Source organism: Tetrao urogallus (assembly GCF_951394365.1).
Source record: "Tetrao urogallus genome assembly, chromosome: 7".
Lineage (NCBI taxonomy): Eukaryota > Metazoa > Chordata > Aves > Galliformes > Phasianidae > Tetrao > Tetrao urogallus.
Window position 1 is genome coordinate 8,820,558 of NC_136820.1, and position 18,853 is coordinate 8,839,410.

Genomic DNA, 18,853 nt, shown 5'->3' on the forward strand with positions numbered 1-18,853 from the left:
ACTGGTTAAACTGTGTACTTAATCTTTAATCTCACCTCTCTGTGTTGTGTGAATGATCCATTTCAATTTTAGGCAGAACATTTCCTCTATAAGGTAACTTATTTGTTCACCACATACCAACTAAGAACAGTAATAGTTGCTTCATAGCACCACTGGATTCAGAACGTAGCCTGATAAGCTTTTGTAGCTGTACTTTGCCACTGCTTTTTCAGTTTGTCTATTGCTTCTCAAAAGGCTCAACTGGACAGACCTATTGCATCATCCATTCTGGAAAGACTCCCTTAGCCATTGTGATGGCGATTCTTCACACAGCCAGGGCTCAAGGTACTTCATGTTTTAGCAGATGTCTTTTTGTGGTACATATGAACAAATAAATAAATCAATAGTACAGATTTAAAATATTTTTCTGTGAATTTTTCAGTCTTTGAATTTTGCTTAGGAGTTTAATTTTGTTAAATAATTGCTGAGTTAAGTTTTATACCATCCAGTGAGCAGTTTGGGGTGCTTAGGAATTACAGTATCCTATCAGTGTAAGAGTATCTGTTTGCTTTCTGTAGACTCATTTCTTCTAGCCACAGAATGCTATTTTTTTTTTTTGTTTATATAACAATGATGAACAGTAATTTGACTTACAGTACTGTCCTTCAGAAGCTTTATTAGCACCTCATACATGAGTCAATTTCATCTTTATGTAAGTTTGTTTGTTCTTATGCATTAACATAAAGTCTTCAAAAAACCTATCAGCACATCATCTTAGGTTTTGTTAGCCTTGTGAATGTAGTTGACCCATATTCTTTGTTTATAGCATAAAGCATTAATCTAATGTTTTTATATTTAAATGTTAAATACTCTGCATTCCTATATAGGCAGAAACACCCAGTCCTTTTGTGAAAATAGGCTCTATTCACTGAATACTTAGGTTTCTTCCAAATGTCTGTTAATATTGCTGTTTTTAATTTCTTAATTTCCATTTAGAGTTGTTTGTTTGTTTTTAAACAATCTGTTGTTCCCTGAATGCAACCTGAAATAGCATTCAAATATTTAGAACAAGTATGGAAATAGCTTTATTTTAGAACGCCACATGCTTCTGTGTTTTATCTATTTTTACATTCTATCTCACATTGTTGAAATACCTATTTCTGGAACCAGGGCTGCAGTATTTTTTGTTACTAATGTCTGTTCTAGTTTAATATGCTGCTCTTTGTCCTTTAATTTTATTACTACTTTTACCACCAGGGCAAATAATCAAGATTGTGAGTTTCTATCTCAAAATCAGAATTTATTCAAAATATTAGTGAGACTTAGATCCACCTTTACCATATTGTATGTCTGAGCAATTTCTCAGAGAATCAGAATAATAATTACCCACAAAATATTGGACTTCTTGACTTTACTTACTTGAGTCTTCTAATGATTCTGAAATTTTCACTAAGGCAGTAATTGGCACACATGAAAAACCAAGGACATGGTCCTGACATGAAAAGAAGATCTGTACTTCTTCCTTTCAAAATGTGAGCCCCACAGGCGAGGTTTATTTGAACCAGTTCCAGGTGAACAGTACAGGGAAATACAGAAGCAAAAGTGAAAAACTTGCTATTAAGGAAAAAAAAAAAAAGTCTTTATTGATCTTAATGCTTGATACAGGCTTTGATATTGAAAGTAAATTGGTTGTAAATTTTTTCTTACAAAATTACCCTTGTGTATTCCAGGGTATAATCCCAGGTATAATTCCAAATTTCTTCAACGCCAGTTGTATTAAGGGGGCTAGAGAGTTCTTTAATATTTTCCAAGTTGCTTGCTCAAAAACAGCTTTTCATCATTCCCATTACCAATATAAAAAGTACTTGTAGCTCATATTGCAATAGGAGGATGATCTATGAGAATGACAGCTAAATTGCATGTTAATAGTTGCAATAAGTAATGGATACGATCAATCTGATCTCTTTTAAATCTTTTTAATTAATATTTCTTATTAAACAGCAATGAAGACTTGGAGTCATGGAATACCAAGGGGCCAGAAGATGCTTGTAAAAACCTATCATCTTCAAGAGCAGATAATAAGCTACCAAGCAATTCTTTCAAAATAGGTAATATTCATTACGTTATTTTGATTTGTTTTGTTGGTCTCACCACATGCTTCTTCCTTGTGTTTTGTTTACTTGAACATTTAGATTCAAGTTTGTTCTTTTTTCAGTAGAAAATCCGACTGAATTGCGCCCCAAAAATGCAGATGGTGGATCAAATGAATCCATATTTCTTCTGAGGTATGAAAATCAAAACAACAGTCAGAAAACCCTTGAAAGTCCTCTGAAAATATGAAAATATTTGTATGAAAATAAATAAAAACCCCAAACCAACAAACAAAATCCCACAACAGTGGCCTGCAGTGAGACTTAATCTGTATTCTGTTTCTTTTGAAGTTCTCGTCCTACTCCTAGAACCAGCACTGCAGTACAAGTAACTGATGTTACTATTGCTCCAATCCAAAATTCTCCACAAAAGGATTCAAGCATGACAAGGGTGAGTAGAAAAACTAATATTAAGAGGCAGTGATATAATCATAGTCAAGATCTTAGCATGGAGACTACATCAAAGACACCTTTCTTTCTCAATCTGTAATTATAACAGAAAAGTAGTTCCTCCAGTAGTAATTCCTTTAGTGTGTAAAAATATTGAAGGAAAAAAAAAAAAGTTAAAGTAAATGTTTGCAAATCTTCCAGCGTAGGAACCAAATAAGATGTTTTGTCCCCCTTTAATTCAATGCATAAAAGAGAGAGGGACTATCTTTTTTTTTTTTTTTTTTTTTTTTTTTTAAATCCATCTATATTTTGAACTTAAGTTCAAGTTTTGTTTTTTTTTTTTTGTTTTTTAGAGTTTTGTCTTTCTATTTGCATACATATTTTTCATAATTTTTAATTGCAAAGTCTAGGCTCTATCAATAACTACACCATTAAAAAGCAATTTAGAATATATTATTTACATGACCAAACTCTGTGGCATAATATTTAAGTGAAACATTATGGGAGTAAGTATAAATTTTCTTCTTTTGTGCAAAATGGTATTTCAGAAAACTTTGTTCTTGTTCCAGGCTAAAAATGTGTGCTCAAGTCAGCAGGATATGGAGTCAGCATTGAAAGAGCTCATTTACACTGAATCTGATCTTATCATAACGCCAATCATTGACAATCCAAAGGTATAGCAAAATAAATTATAAGATTCAGGAACTTGTGGGTGAGGCTAGTTTTGCAGATAAATCTTTAAATCAGGGTGAAACTCATTTCCTGTGTTTTATAATTCAAATTTTAAAGCAGTTCCACCCAGTCATCTGGCAAGCTCTCATGCAAGTTTTTAGCTGTCTTTTACAGTCCTATTGTATTACTAATTTGGAGAATAGAGTTATTTTGGGGTTTTAAAGTAATGTCAAATAATGTCTTACAATAAATAGAATAAATAGAAGCTATTAAATGCTGTGTTCAGCGGTTTTGTAGATCTGTTTTCTGATAATTTGCTTTAATATCTATTACTTAAATGAAAACAAAGCTGAGTGTGTTTTGGTATAAGGAACACAAAGCTGTCCATGAAGCCACATAGTTCAGGTGTTAAACTCTTCCAGTGCAATTTATGTCATTCTCTAAGTTTTAGATATAATATTTCTAAAAAGCATCTAAAAAACTCGATTTCTCTGGAAAGGAAGGCCTGAAGTTGTAAGAACCACAGAATGGCTTGGGTTGGGCAGGGCCTCACAGATCATCTAGTCCCAACCCCCCTGCCATGGGCAGAGTTACCAGGCACTGGATCGTGCTGCCCAGGAACCCACCCAGCCTGGCCTTGAAATCCTTCAGGGCTGAGGCATCCACAACTTCTTTGGGCAGCCCGTGCCAGTGCCTCATCACACTCTGAAGAATTTTTTCTTCTAAACTTCCCTTTGTTCAGCTTAAATCCATTCTCCCTTGTCCTACCACTAGCTATATATGTAAAAAGTCAATCCTCCTCCTGCCTATAAGCTCCTTTCCAGTATTGAAAAATGCCTCAGGAGTAAGCACTGATTTGTACAGCCATCCTGTCCTATTTCTGTGTCCTTGTTTTCATGTTTGACTGCTGAAAAACTTTCAGAAACACATTAAAACTAATTGTGATGTTGTTTATTTCTGCAGATAATGAAGCAAGTGCCAGTTAGATTTGACTCAAAAGCTTTACATATACCAGCATATTCAGGTATGGCTCTGCTGACTCAGAAACGTTCATTCTGTATAAGGTAGTGTAACTGTTGCAAGATTGTAAATCTTTAAATCTGTAAATTTGTAAATCAGCTGAGGTGAGGGGAGAATTCAGAACTGGTTTTCCTGAAGTTGCAAAAGTTATGTTCTTAATTAGACAATTATATTATATATATATATATATATATATATTAGACAAATTAGACAAAAAATGAGTAGAATTTTCAAGTGCTGACAGCTACATATATATATATATACATATATATATATATATATATACACATATATATATACATATATATATATATATATATATATATATAAGGGTATATATATATATATATATACCCTTTCTTCTGCCCTCTTATAAGCCATACTTAAAAGCTTTAAAAAATAAGACAGCCAACTTTTTTTTAGCATGGAAAAACAGAAGTTTGTTTGTTTGTTTGTAAAATACTGAGGTATTCAACCAGATTAAGATTTGACAAAGTTAAGGAAGCAAAAGAAAACAGGATGTTGAAAAGCGTAGTGTTGATGAGCTATAATACTTGATAGCCTGGCAGTCTTGTGTGTAATTGTGAAATGTTCCCAATGGACAGTGTAGATTAGTGGATACTTTTTTGTTTTGTCGTGTTTTTAACCTCAGACAAGTCTATTATTTCTGGAAACTATTTCCTCTGATATATTTTGGGTAGTATTGTTTGGCTTTAGAGTGCTTGAAGAGGAATGTTAGGCAAGTAGTTACTCCTAGAATTCAGATAGCACCTCTACCTAAACAAAGTTCCTTGTTTTTTTTCTTTCCCTAACAAACTGACTCTCCATACTTTAAAGGAATTCGATAGTTGGAGAAGAATAGAATGTCCCCTAAACAAGATTGTAGTAACAAAAAACATTCTGGATTTGGCAAGAATGGCCATGTTCAAATACCTGAGCAAGTGCTGTTTCATTTAATTTAGTGTTCAAGCATCCAAACTATCAGGCAGATATTCCGATGTGTTTAGCTGTTATTGTCTGTATTTATTTAATAAGGGACAGGTGTTTTTTTTTTTGTTTTTTTTTGTTTTTTTTTTTTTGTGGTTGTAAATATTCTATGGTTATAGCTTTTTTTTTTTCTGATTTGTTTTCTAAGGTAATGAATTTGGTGCTGCTTATCTACACTTTTTCCGTACCATTAAAACAAATATGAAGTAAAAGATGAACACCTGAAATTCATACTGCCTTTCGCCTTTGCTAACGTGAACTGTTCATTAGACAGTGTTACTTGCATATAAAATAGACAGAAAGGATGTCCTTAGATATTCTATATTGGAGCACGCCAGGATGGCAGATAAGTTTTTAGTAAGTTACTGACCAAAACTGTGATTACTAAGGTGAACTGAATTTAGTCCTGAAGACTGATAAGGAAGTATTTGGGAAGTTGAGTTCCCATACAGTGATCAGTGAGATGATGATTACGCTCGTTCTCCTGGCAGCTGTTGACTTGTATTCTTCTTGAAGTCATCTGTGTTCAGTTACTCTTAAGGTTTAACCAGATAGGTACCTGTCTATATGAAAATTAATCAGTATTTTAGGTTTGTTGCAATTGCTTCTGAGAGAATTTTGATGACATTCATTAGCTTTTACCTCAACTTTGCTGTAAAGAAACAGCGTGAAATATTGGAATTCTAGTTAGATTAAAATTTTCTAGCTTATTTTATTCATGCTGATGTTATTTCTAGTGTATTAAAACAACATAAAAGATCTTTAACTACTTGTTTGCTTCTTGTGCTAGCTGAGAAGTTGTCATCTCTGAAGGATGTGGACTGGAATGACTTCTTGCACCAAGCATGTTTGTTGCTTGATTCCACTGAGAAGAATCCAGGAACAGCACGTTCTAAACTGAATTTACTGTCTTACCTCTGTACTGTGGCTGGCCACAAGGAAGCTGCAAGCAGGCTAATTAACTCTCAGCTGGTAAATAATAAAGCTCTGAAGGAATCAATATGGTTTATGTAGCGTTGGCATTGTAGCAAAAATTGGCTGCGTTTAGTTATATTTAAAAAGCAAAACAACAACAAAAAACCCTACTGCACCCTAGTGAAGAAAAAAGGCAAGTGAAGTATAAACCAAAAAAAAAAAACCAAACCAAAATGTATTGAATTCCATGTCTGTTTTCCTAATGGAGAATTGCTCTAAGTATTATTCTATTATCACTGGAGAATTATTATTAATTATTTTTACAACAGTCCAATAACTGAATCGCTGATTAGCAGAAGATTTTAGAAATAAGTGCTGATTGTGCATTAACTCTCAATTCATTATTTTAGCATTTGGCAACTATTTCACTTTTTAAATAATTGTTTGATAATACTGTATGATAATCTATTTTTCAAAATGGAAGCATCAGTTTTTCCATTGTATGGTGATACTCACATAGAAAATAATGCTCATTTTCATAAGCTGGTATATGTTTATCAGTTTGGCTTAAGGGAAGAATGTTGGGGAAAAATGCCATTTTTACATTCAGGAATTCTGTTCTTAATTGATTGTTGGGCAATGTCCGCAGTGTTTGCTTATCATTGGCTAATATTGGTTTTTGTTTTTGTTTTTTTTACAAATGCCATCCAAAAACATTTTACATAATTACAAGTATTTTGTTCTTCTATATTTATCACTGGAATGCATCAGATCACTGTACCATTCATATTTGCCTATCTTCTTCAAATTACAGTTTCCAGTGTTAATACAGCAGCTGCGTGCCGCCGCCAACTGGGATATGTAAGTAACAATTATTTTACATCAATTTCTTCAAACGTGCTATTATTACTGATTTTTATTAAGGATGTACTTCTTCACAGTTTTTGAGGAGGTTTTTTTTTTTAGCCTTTCAAACCACTGTGGTACTTGATTGGCAGTATGATGTAAGTAACATTATTTTTCTGTTTGTTTGTTTGTTTTGGCATTGTATTAATATACTGCACTTTTGTGAGATCTAAGCTTATATTAAATGTATAAAATTCTACCTGAAAGCCACATGACTCACTGTGTCAAATATTATTATTTAAATTGCTGAATAAACCAAGCCGTTCCATAATGATAGGAAAATATTTCTAATGATAGTTTTTTTAAATGTTAGAAATACTTGAAGCTGGTAGTGCCCTCTGCTGCTCATTTAATAAGTGTTGATATTACTGCTTATTTTTTCTTTAATGAAGCATTTAAAGCTGATTTGCTGCAATACATTTAATTCTTTGTTTTATCAGCTGTACTAAAATGTTTATAAGGATCTGTTGGGGGGGGTTCAGTATTTTAAGAAAACTGAGTGGGAGCATGGCTGATTGTGAGGACTGGAATAAACTAAAGAATCTCCATTTTTCGTTGCTGAAGGGTAAAAACGTATCTTTTTGCATGAATTTATTGCTAAATTAAGCTGAACTACAGACAGAATTAAGTAGTACATTTATAAAAAAAAAAATAAAAAAAAAAGACAAAATTCACCTGTAAATAGGACTTAAATAGTTCCTGCCCTTAGTGATCTGTACAAAATAGGTGTAGGCAGGAAAAAATTGTTTTTGTCATGTTTTGGAAACAGTTCTCCTTTACCTGAAAAAAATGTATTTCATATGCAGACGTGCTAAAGTGGCTCGAGTGATTGGTTTGCTGGCACTGCACACATCTGAGCTTGGAGAAAACATACCTGTGTCTGAGGTGACTTTCCATTTCATTTTTTAATAATATTATTAATGCTTTTACTTGTATGTCAGATTTTCACTGCTTTGTTTCCTCCATATGTGAAAAGGGAAGTAATTCAATTAAATACATAAACCTGCGTGTTCATTCTGTGTAGCTGTAGGCTGTGATATTTAGAAAACTCTGGGAATGCTGGAGTATGAAAAATTGCAGCCTCTTTTTCTTCTCCTTTACAGAATATCCAGTAGTCACTGTCATACTTGTGTTTTGTGTGTGTATGTACAAAGAAAGTGTTGACATGTTTTGCTATGTGGAAGTGCAGTCACTATAAAAATAGTACAGCTGCTTCTTACAGATCTTTTTTCCCCTCTAGAAGAAGTAATGGAGTTGGGACTCATTTGAGATTTCTCTCAGTTCTTAAAGAATGTGTATAATGAAAAGTCAAGTGATTTTCTATGGAGATGAAAACAATTTTGAATTTTCTGTTCATTTTGTATTCTCAGCAGCTGACTCAAACTGAAGAATAATTAACATCTTACTGGTTGTTGGTTTTTTTTTTTTTTTTCATGTGATACATACACACTGCACAGCATAACAGTATCTGCTTTTCAATATCTGTTTAAGCTGTGAAGCTGACCTTGTTTTTGCTCTGTGAGATACAGTCAGTATTTGAATGTGAGAAATCCAACTACTTGTCCCACTTTGCAAATACAAAATGTAGTAGTTCAGTTAAAGTTCCTTCAAAGACCATTGAGTCCATCTGTCTGACCATGTCAGAGCTAACCAAAAGCTAAGGCATGTACTGGGAGCATTTTCCAGGTATCTTTTGAACACTCATAGGCACAGAGCATCAGCCACCTCTCTGGGGCGTATTCCAGTGTTTTACTATCCTCATGGAACAGAAAATTTTCTTAAGTGCCCAGTCTGACCCTCCTCTGGCCCAGCTCTATGCTGTTCCCATGTGTCCTGTTCTCAAAAACCTGGATGAAAAGCCCAGCACCATCCTTTGCTTGCTGTAGAGAGCAGTGAGATCATATGCTTTCACACTGTGCAGATCTGGTATGTAGCAAATGCAGTTAATGGTTAATAGTTAACTTTTTTGGCAGTAGACTTAAGGAGTCTTTTTTTTCTTCTTTTTTAAGGTCCCAGTGTGTTAGTTTTTGTTGTTTTTTTCCCTCTCTTACTGAATATTGCACCTTGTAATTTCATTATCTAGAATAACTACGGTTATTTTGCTTTTATAGGAACATAAAAGTCATTTCCAAATATACTTCAGCATTTTTAGAAATCTGCCTCTGCTTAAAAAAAGCAAATTAAATGTGTTGCCAGTGACACTGAGGGACTAGAAACAAAAATTAGTTCTCAATATCTATTTGACCCCATTCGTATATGAATTAAAATTAACTTATATGCTCTGATTAGGAAAATAATGGATTTGAGTTACAATGTTGTTCAAAAGGTGACTGCTATGCTTGCTGTAGTGGCAGTTATTGCAAGTCTTCTTCTTAAAACAATTTATCACTGTAAAAATATTTTAGAATGCCTACAAGACTAGAATTAGGAAAAAATATTCTAATATCTTCAGTGTTGTAACTTCTGGTCTACAGTCTTGATTCCTGCCCTCAAGCTGCTAGAACTGGATGAATAGCTGGCTTATCATTCCTTGGAACTGTCAGCTATTGCATATTGTGTAATGCTTTTTGAAAAGTTAAAATTATTTTCTTATTTTTTAAAAAAAGAAAAAGCAAAGCCAACTAATTTTGAACCACATTGTATACTGTAATAAAATATACTATATTTTATCCTCTTATATGAGCCGACTGATGCTCTGGCTGAAGTTTCTTGATGGCTGATGTAATTTAGGAAAAGTCAAGAGCAAGCTGTGACTAGTCAGAACATAATAATCTAAAATGATTTTGTAATCCAGTTCTTAAGGACTTCGGTCTGTAAAATACAATCCTTGAACTATAAGCCCTATCAGAAAGTCCTTTACTGAAGTGAGCTAAGGTTGATGTGATCGTCTTGGTCCAGCGGGCTAATTTAGCTTTTCTGTAGTATGGAGGCAAATATGGGAAATGTGGAGAAGCACAGAGGAGTCATGCAGGTACGTACTCCTGTTTCCGCTCTATGCCTCCAGCAATAGGCATCTCTAGGATTTCCTGAGCCAGGTATTTGAATTTATCTACTTGTCCTCTAAGCCCTTTAAAGGTTTTATCATCCATCGCATCCATTGGGAAGAGACTGCGCAGTTAAGCAGTATGCTGTGTGAGGTAGCATTCATTTGGTGTGAACTTGCCCTTGGTAGGGTCATTCTGAGGCCCACTGGTTCTTACACTACATACGAAGTACAAACTTTCATGTTCATCTTATCTGTGGCAATTATGAGATATGATGGGATGCTTAGGGCTTGATGTTTGGTTTTTTTTGCTCATCTCTATTCCAGATAGAATTGTTCTAATGTTATTAGCTCCTCATGCTGAAGCTCTTAAAATTTTGTTGATCCTTCTTGCCATTTTACATTCTTTTTCCAGATCCCAGTTTCACCTTTTTAAGGCTGGGGACCAAGACTGCTTCCTCTAATAAGATGCAGACACATAAATGGTCTATCTAACAGTAGCTGATTTTCTATTAACTTCCCATTCTGTTCTTAGTAACTGCTAACAATTTTTCTTCTTTCGACTGCTGTTGAGCAGACTTGATCTCTGTGAGCCCCTATCCTACAGCCTTAAGTATTTCTGTTCCCAAATACGAAGTCAGTTCAGAATTGCATGAAAATGCAGAATTGCTGTTGCCCTATGCATGCTGTGCTATGTCTACTAAGTTTTCTTTTCCATTATTATTGCAGCATTACAATCCCTTTATAGTGTTGTTACTTCAATATTCACTCATCCAGTTGTTTGTGATTTCTTTTGTACTTTTAGAAGTAGCAGGGGACCTCAGAGAGACTCGTGCAGGACAGCAGTGCTGACTGTTTCCTGTTAAAATGTTTCTTCGTATCTACCCTTAATTTCCTGGTTTTTACCCAGTTATGCATTTATTTGAGGACATTTCCTCTATTTTTGAAGTTAAATTGCACCATTCATCTTTTGTTTTTGTTGTTCAGATGGCTTGTTAAGTAGCAGCAATGATGAGCTGCAGAAGTAGAATAATTTTAGGAAAGAAAAGAAGCCTCGTCCTTACTTCACATAGTAAAGTGAATGTGCTTTGTGCCAGAAGAATTAACAGTTCTCCTCCTCCTTCCTACCCCCCCCCCCCCCCAAGGAAAAGAGATGTTTTTAAGGCTCTCATTATTACATACGTAACCACTAGAGGTCAGTAAAACACAAAAATAAAATGCAAGTCTGCTACTGTTTCTCACAGCATCATGTGCTGGAAAAGTCTAGATATATATATGACAGTGGAACTGCGTATGATTTTGATTCTTCTCATATATTCTAAAGCTGCTGATATATTTTAATGCGAATTCATTTGCAATTGGTCTATTTCCAGTTAAGTGTATTTTAGAACAGTACCACGTTGAATAGAGAGACTGACCTCAGAATATAAAAGAGAAATTGATCTCTTGTACATTTATTCTTCAAGTCAGAATGAAGACATTTTGTGCAATTTCTTTTACCTGGCAGTTGCAATAAAAACTTGTTGAGGCACTTGCTGAAGATTAGTTGCTTTCTGATCTACTAATGGTTGAGTTTTTTGGTATTTTTTTCCTATGGAGTTGCCTTTTACAAATCAGAAATATATTTTTTTCTTATTTTTTCCTAGTTATCTTGGTAAAAGAGCTAAAGCTTCCTACTTAGGGTTTGAAACTGGTTCTTGCAGAATTAACTGCTTGTGCTTAGAAAAATCTGCTTACCCTTATTTTTGTAGTTAGAGAGGCTTGCTTCTATGTATGTCTAATTTATCTTATTGATGACAAGAAACTGTTGTTCTTTCCTCTCCGTGAATATGTAGTGTTTCCCTCTGGATAGGCACATCTACTGTGATGTAAATCTCTGCCTCACCTTTTATTTTACTGATCCTCAAGGAGATCATAGAGGAATCTCACCAAATGTTTTGTGTCAGGGAGCAGCATCCTTCTTTGTCAGGTACAGGACCAGTCTTCCCTCACTAAAGGAATCACTTTCTGTTCCCTTGCTTTTTGGAGGCAAAATCTTTCTTGTTGTTTCTCTCTTTAAAATCTGAGTGGAAATATCAGTCTCATGCTATGACCTAGGCAGCTGTGCCTTTTAACCTACAGACATGGGTCCATTGCTTTGCTGGGAGAGGATTTGGAGACCCTGCTGCATAATTTTCTCACCTGCAAGTTTCTTTGCAAAGCCTTTGGCTTATGAAACTCCACGGGCAAATTAATGAACTTGATATTCCATGTAGAATGGCAGAGTGCCTCTAATACTGAGCTTAGAACTTCATTCTTTTGTGAAAGCAATGGAGTATCCTGATGTGTTTTTATCCAAGTTGAAACTGCATATAACTTGAGCCTTTTTATTTCTCATTCTTGTGGTACAATTTGCTAGTTGTCCTGTACAACTTACATTGCATAGCTGCATCATTATAAGTTCAGCTTTACAGTTCCTTTTTCTAACTAGTCTGAGTCCTACTTTTGGAATAGGTATACAGTTTGTTCTCATTAAAATTCTCATACAGTGGTGACTTTAAGTCCTGTTCCTGGCTTCTCTCTGATTATTCCTGTTTCTAGGCCTATACACATCTGCCTGTACTCTGAGGAGATTCAAATTAGAATAGAAGGTTTTATTTGAACTTTTATTCCAACCTCTTTAGTTTTGCTATTTTTATTGTAAAAGGCTTATTGAAATCTGTTCACAAGTGATCATATTTGAGTTTATCCTTGTCTTTCCTCCAGTGGCATTTATCTTAATATACACTGTTTGTTCTTATGCAAAAATAATACCAATTTAAAAAAACACCCAAGCTTTAGGAAATAGACACAAGCTAATGATAAGCTGTATCAGGGTATATGCATAGGAGGACTTGCAGATTAGCATACACGCTCGTCTGCTGTTTTGCAAAATGAATGTGATGAAAATTTATCTTTCTAGCATAACAATGTCCATTTGACATTTTGTAGAGAAAGCATGGCTGCACATTCTTTGCTGTTGAGAGTGCTGTGTTTAGTCAATGTATCAAAATGCATACAAGTATTTGACTCGAGTCAGCGCTGCCTTCCCCATAGCTTGGTGTCAGTTGATACAGCATTAATAGCGCGCTGATGGTTTGGTTGTTGCTGAGTGGTGGGTGTGCACCTAGGGCTTCTCCACAGTATTTTCATATTACATAGTCATTTGTTTTCATATTACACAGTCATTTGCTCTCTTAGTTGACTATTTGCATATTACTGCAGTTAATAAAACGGTTCTTACACAGATGTTAAATAATGACTTCTTTAGCAGTACAGATAGAGTATTTGAAGCTGAAGATCTCCGTATTTCACTGTTGGAGTGAAACAACAATCGTATGTGGTATAAAATGCAGCTGCTCAAGCTGTTTATGACGTTTTAGTAATTCCTTTTTTCTTCTGTCCATTGTAATATAAATGTACAGTGGGAAGTTCTAAGTCTTGCTTAATTAATTTTTTTTTTAAATATTTAAAAGTAATATTTTAGCTATTTTTTCGCTATAAAACAATCACTTTCTAAGTAATAATGTGGAAGTTACACTTCTGGATTTAAATCTCCAGTTACTCATATGTCCTAAATTATTGCCAGCTAGCTTTTACTGGAGAAAAACCTCAATTGAAGAGAGCTTACTGCATGGCAGCTGTCTAACCAGTAATTTCTTTTAATGTTAACAGTAGTTAACATATACTGAGGACTGAATTTGCTCCAACATTTTGAGGTAGATAGTTCATCTTTTTTTTTTTTTTTTTTCCCCATTGAGAACAGGAAATATGCAAAGAAATTTCATGGCCCAGTAGTTACTGTTAAAGTAGGGTGAGCACAAATATTAGGCTGATAATGCAGCGTTGACTCTATAATCATTGTTTTCCCTTCAATTTGGCTGCATAGAAAACTTCAAACTAATTACATACGTTTTAATTTTCTTATTCCTAAATCTACTGATTTAATTTTAGACTAAGGGCAAATATTGTTTTTAATAAGTATAAGAGAAGAAGTTACTTAATGATTTCGTTTTTGCAAATCATATTTTCTGAGGGCTGCAAAGAATAAAACCTGAAAGCTTCTTTGATTTGGAAGGCAGTTGGAGGATTATGGAGTAGGATTTATATTTTTTAACTTTATCCTAGGCTGATAAACTGTTTCTGTTAACTTCCAGAGGAAAATGGTGTTTACTTGAAGAGTAGCATGTAGCTGCCTTTGTTTCGTTTTCCTGTCTGTTGTACTATGTGGGCTCTTGCTGAACTCATTTTAGTTTGTATGTCCTTCAGCATCACTTTCATGAGGTTTTATAATATACACTCGTGTCTTGTTCTGTGTGTGCATAATATAATTTGCCCTTATTGATGGTATTTGGGAATCTGAATGGAAAACATTCAGTGATTTCTCAGAGCTTTTCATATGTTCTACATATGTACACACACTGTAAAAAATGAGAATGTGCAAATTTTAATTTTTTTAACACAAACACAAAAGAGGAAACTCAAATTCTGGTTAGCCAACTTAATGTGACCTGCAGTTATTTTCGTGAAAACATAAGGGTGGCTTTCTGCAGCACTGAGAATGCAGAGTCAGCCTGTCAGCTGTCCTAAATGAATGTGATATTAAGAAATAAAGTAGAAGCAACTTTCCTGGTAAGCTGCCTTTGGGAATACACCTCTACTTTTCTTTGTAAAGCCTCTGCCCTTGAGGGCACTGAGTGCTGTTTCACAGAGGAATAACAATTTTGGAGCACTGAGAACACTTACAAGGTGCAGACCCTTTTGTATTTAAGCAGCTAGATCTCTATGTAGAAAATGCAGTAGGGATACTTAAACAGCTACCAAGCAGATTTGTCAGCTAAGTCAGCTGGCTTTCTTGTGAATGTCTGTCTTGCAGTTGGCTAACTTTTGAGCTTAATTACATACACACTACTGTCTTCTTTACCATCTTCACCTCACGTTTTCTTAGCTCTCAGGACATTTAAACAGAAAGTCCTTGGTTTAGGAGGATGTTTTCTGACACATAACGGAGTAGCCTCTGACCTGCTATGCTTAGCAAATTCAAAATATTTTTATATATGCATTTTCTCTTGGTTAAGAAAAAAATATTTGTACCAGTCTTTTTTTTTTTACTTCTGTGTCGCTATTACGTTTTGACAAGTTTCACATACACAAGGCAGCTCAGTATTTTTACTCTTAGTAGAGATGGTGGAAGTTGAATGAGAGATTTCAAACAATTTCAAACAAGGGTGAAATGCTTAAGCCTTCCTCCATTAGGCAGAGGTGATATAAGAATTGTCTCAATTCTTCTTTCTTTTTATGCTACATCTGGGATTTAACAGCACGTATTCTATCCCAAGTTCTTATGAAAACAGTACAGCAAAGCATGAATGTGGAGTTCTGTATGGTTGTGCATTATGGGGCAGGAAAAGAGCTGAATTTATCATCCTGTTGTAGATTTATATTAGATTTGTTCTTTCATTAGAATTTTTGGCATTGTGCATAGAAATTGGCCTTTGCTTTTAGTTACTTTTGCTGGTGTACTGTGGGTAAATATTACAGAACAGAAAATGAAAAATAAAGTCAATTTTAAAATGAATAGGTTGAAAGCACTATGTTTCTCTGATGTTTCATTTTTTCAATTGAAACCAAGTGGAGTCTTCTGTCAAGAGCTTTTCTAAGTATCTAAAATATTTCTAACATATTAAAGAGATATAATACAAAGCAAAGAACTTCATGTATTTGAAAAGACATTCCTAGCAGATTTTTTTTAAAGTTTATTATGTCTGACATTGGCACTGTGTGATGTCCTGTATTCCCCCCTATCTTTTCATGCTACTTAAGTGTAGAGCCAACACCTGTTACTTTATGAAGAAATGGATGTGTGACAGATGTGCTTGGGGCATGAGAGGCCAGGTGAACTGGACAGAGTAGTATTCCTAAAATAGCCTAATAAAAACAGCTTTTTTTTGTCTGTGGAAAGAGTGAAATATTTTTGGTTCTTACATTGTCATGGGTATCAGCAGAACCACGAAACACACAGGGGAAGTGAATCATGGAGTTCAAATTCTTGCTGCAAACAAGAGAGACCACACTGAAAATTTTCATGCATAACCTTCTTGACATGAAACACTGCTTCTTAATTTTGGAAAGCAGATCTGTGCAATTATTTTCTATTTCCTAGCATAATTTTGCTAGTATTTTCATAGTGTTTACAAAGTTACATTGTACACTATTGTGGTTCTATACTGTCTGGATATTAGTTTTTTTTTTTTTTTTTTTTTTTTTTTTACTTTAAGCCTATCATAGCTGTGGATTGGGTTTGAATTTTTCTGATAATTTTCTTTTTGAGTTAGCTAACTGTTTGGTTATTGAAATGTCTGTCTTTTTTAACTAAGTATATGTAGCTTGAAGAATGAACATAGTCTCTTTTTTTCCAACTTGTTTTGTCTCTTGTTTGCAAATTTATCAAATTGCAATAGAAATAGGAAAAGAATAACCAGCTTCTCCCTCTAAAGCACATTGATTGGCACAAGTGGGCTACCACAAATTTCTGTGATAGACTTTTCAGCTACCACCAATCTGCAGTTAATATTTTTTTCAGTTTCCTGCTGTCTTTGATTGCAGCACTAAAAGATGTTCAAAGCAGCCTCAGTGTTATGCAAGATCAATTGTATATTTGTTGTACTACCAGCTTTTCCTCTGAATAGCTGAACATTAGCCTGAAGCACGTTTGTTTTTTCAAGAAAGAAATTTCTAGCCAGGTGATTTTGGGTCTGGTTGTCTCCTTCACTGAGTAAAATGAAGGAACTTGCAATTATGCCAGTATGGTTTGGGTTTGAAGGGACCTTAAAGATCTTTTGTTCCAACCTCCCTCAATAAAAGGTAATAATAATTTCAAAGAAAAATAATAGAAAATACTGTGTGCCTATATAATTTTTTAAAAATATGAGATAGTCTACGTAGAACAAATAAATAAATATAAGCATCTCTACATGAGTGTTTTATTGATGAACTTCAGTAGTGTCCTGACTGTGGTTTCTAATTCAAGTTGATAATAAACACATTGCCCAGAAGCAAATGATGATCCAAAGTATATCGCACACAGTTAATGAAAAGAATAAAAATCCAGAAACTTGTAAAAGGCAAAAATGAACAGTAGAAGCATGTAAATAATGATAAAGAATGATGCAGAAGCAAAAATGAGGAGAACAAAAAGAAAGAGAACCACTTGCTTAGATGTTCCCGACAAATCTTCTTTTGTGAAGATTGATGTATAGAGCTCTAGTAAGCATTTTTCGATGTCAGTCTTCAGCTGATGGTCACTGGCTGCAGTTTTGAAGGGAGAAATCTCCTAATTCAAGGACCCTTCACTTCTTGGACACCTGAGTAATCCTTTTCGTTGCTACCACTGGCAAAAATGAACACAGAGCATCCCTTCTGTTTGAGGCAAACACATTTACGTGATCCTTCCCATCATTAAAAAGCTTCAAACTTAAAAGGTGGGGGAAACTGAATTGCTTATGAGCATCTTAAACTGTGGTACATCTCTCACAAGGGGGAGAAGAACTAACTTCTTCTAAACAAAATAAATCCTGAAGCCAGTACACAGGTGGTGTTTGTTTGTTGCTGGTTTTTGACTTGGTACGTTTTTGATTTGTTAGCAAATGTTACAGATTTATAATTAGGTAGATTGCCCCCAAAAGTACTGCCTTCTATTTATTTCCATGGAAACAACAACAGTTACAAAGAACACGAGAACACTATTTGATAGAGAGAATTCTCAGCTACAAGATGCTATTTTTCAGCAGTCACCACTGGTAGCTATGCATTTTTCACCAGCAATGAACAAGAGCCTGTATGCCATGCTCATAAAAATCTGCACCAATAGAGTTAACCCACACCTTCATAGCTGCTATGATGATGTCATCAATAGGAGAATGGTGCCCACACAGTCCAGTTTTCACTGTACTAATGTCCTCTGTTTGGACGTGTAGTGGAAATACAAAGTCATGGCCTGGACCAGTGATTGAGCACCCATTGCAAGGCAGGGCCAACCCAGGGGAGCTCAGTGCATGCAATGCAGCTGAATGACTGGAAGGGGGTAGAGGCAGGATCCACCTTCTCCCAGGCCCTATTTAAGGACTGGCAGTAGAGATGAGGGATCTCATTTGGAGTTCCTTACTTCTCTGGGGACTATATAGGCCTTCCCAAGGTAAGCAGTTTCCTTTATTTCTGTACCCACTGCTATCCCATCTAAGCAGATCCTCCATTGCTTTAGTCTGAGACCTTGCTATTCTGCTGTCTTGTTATGCTTTCTGTCACATTACAGGTCTCCAGAAATATAATGTAAGTGCTGGTGAATGCCAGTGGGTGTAGTATTTTCTGCATGAAGGAATTCAGTTCCACACCTTTGCTTCAGATGCACTTCCATGTCACGCTGCCTCTCTCCTACCATCTGTTGTATGGCAGTAATGTATAACTGAATATTGTAGGGAGCATACAAGCACTACTGTCATATCACCAGCATCTACCTTTGATGTTATGGACTAACATAATAAAATGAGAGGAGTTACTTTCAGGATGTCCTTGCTATTTCCTAATGCTTGTGTCTTCTTGTTTTCCGTTGGGATCTTGAGCTGATTACAAAGTGCGTTAATGGAATCTGCATTTGAATTTTAGGTTAGCTGCTCCATTTGTTTGTGAAGGCCGTTTCCTATAATAGTTACATAAAATTCAAGAAAGTAGGATTTCACACATTCAGTCAACTTACGCATGATATTCCACCTGAAGAAACATTATGCATACTGCACCTTAGATGTGTTATACTCCTGCATAAATTGTGCAGTGTGTT

The 18,853-nt window shown here is 35.0% G+C and overlaps 1 protein-coding gene across 1 annotated transcript in view; it reads left to right on the forward strand.

The window, feature by feature from the left end:
• Nucleotides 1-18,853, forward strand: part of ULK4 (unc-51 like kinase 4) — a gene marked incomplete at its 3' end in the record, with an annotated part of 210,418 nt that overhangs the window by 8,522 nt on the left and 183,043 nt on the right. Inside the window, exons 8-16 of the mRNA XM_079538560.1 lie at nt 235-324; nt 1,981-2,087; nt 2,195-2,264; nt 2,421-2,520; nt 3,089-3,193; nt 4,155-4,215; nt 5,989-6,170; nt 6,928-6,974; nt 7,826-7,904. Coding sequence (XP_079394686.1) covers nt 235-324; nt 1,981-2,087; nt 2,195-2,264; nt 2,421-2,520; nt 3,089-3,193; nt 4,155-4,215; nt 5,989-6,170; nt 6,928-6,974; nt 7,826-7,904 — 841 coding nt within the window. The remainder of the gene's footprint in view (nt 1-234; nt 325-1,980; nt 2,088-2,194; nt 2,265-2,420; nt 2,521-3,088; nt 3,194-4,154; nt 4,216-5,988; nt 6,171-6,927; nt 6,975-7,825; nt 7,905-18,853) is intronic.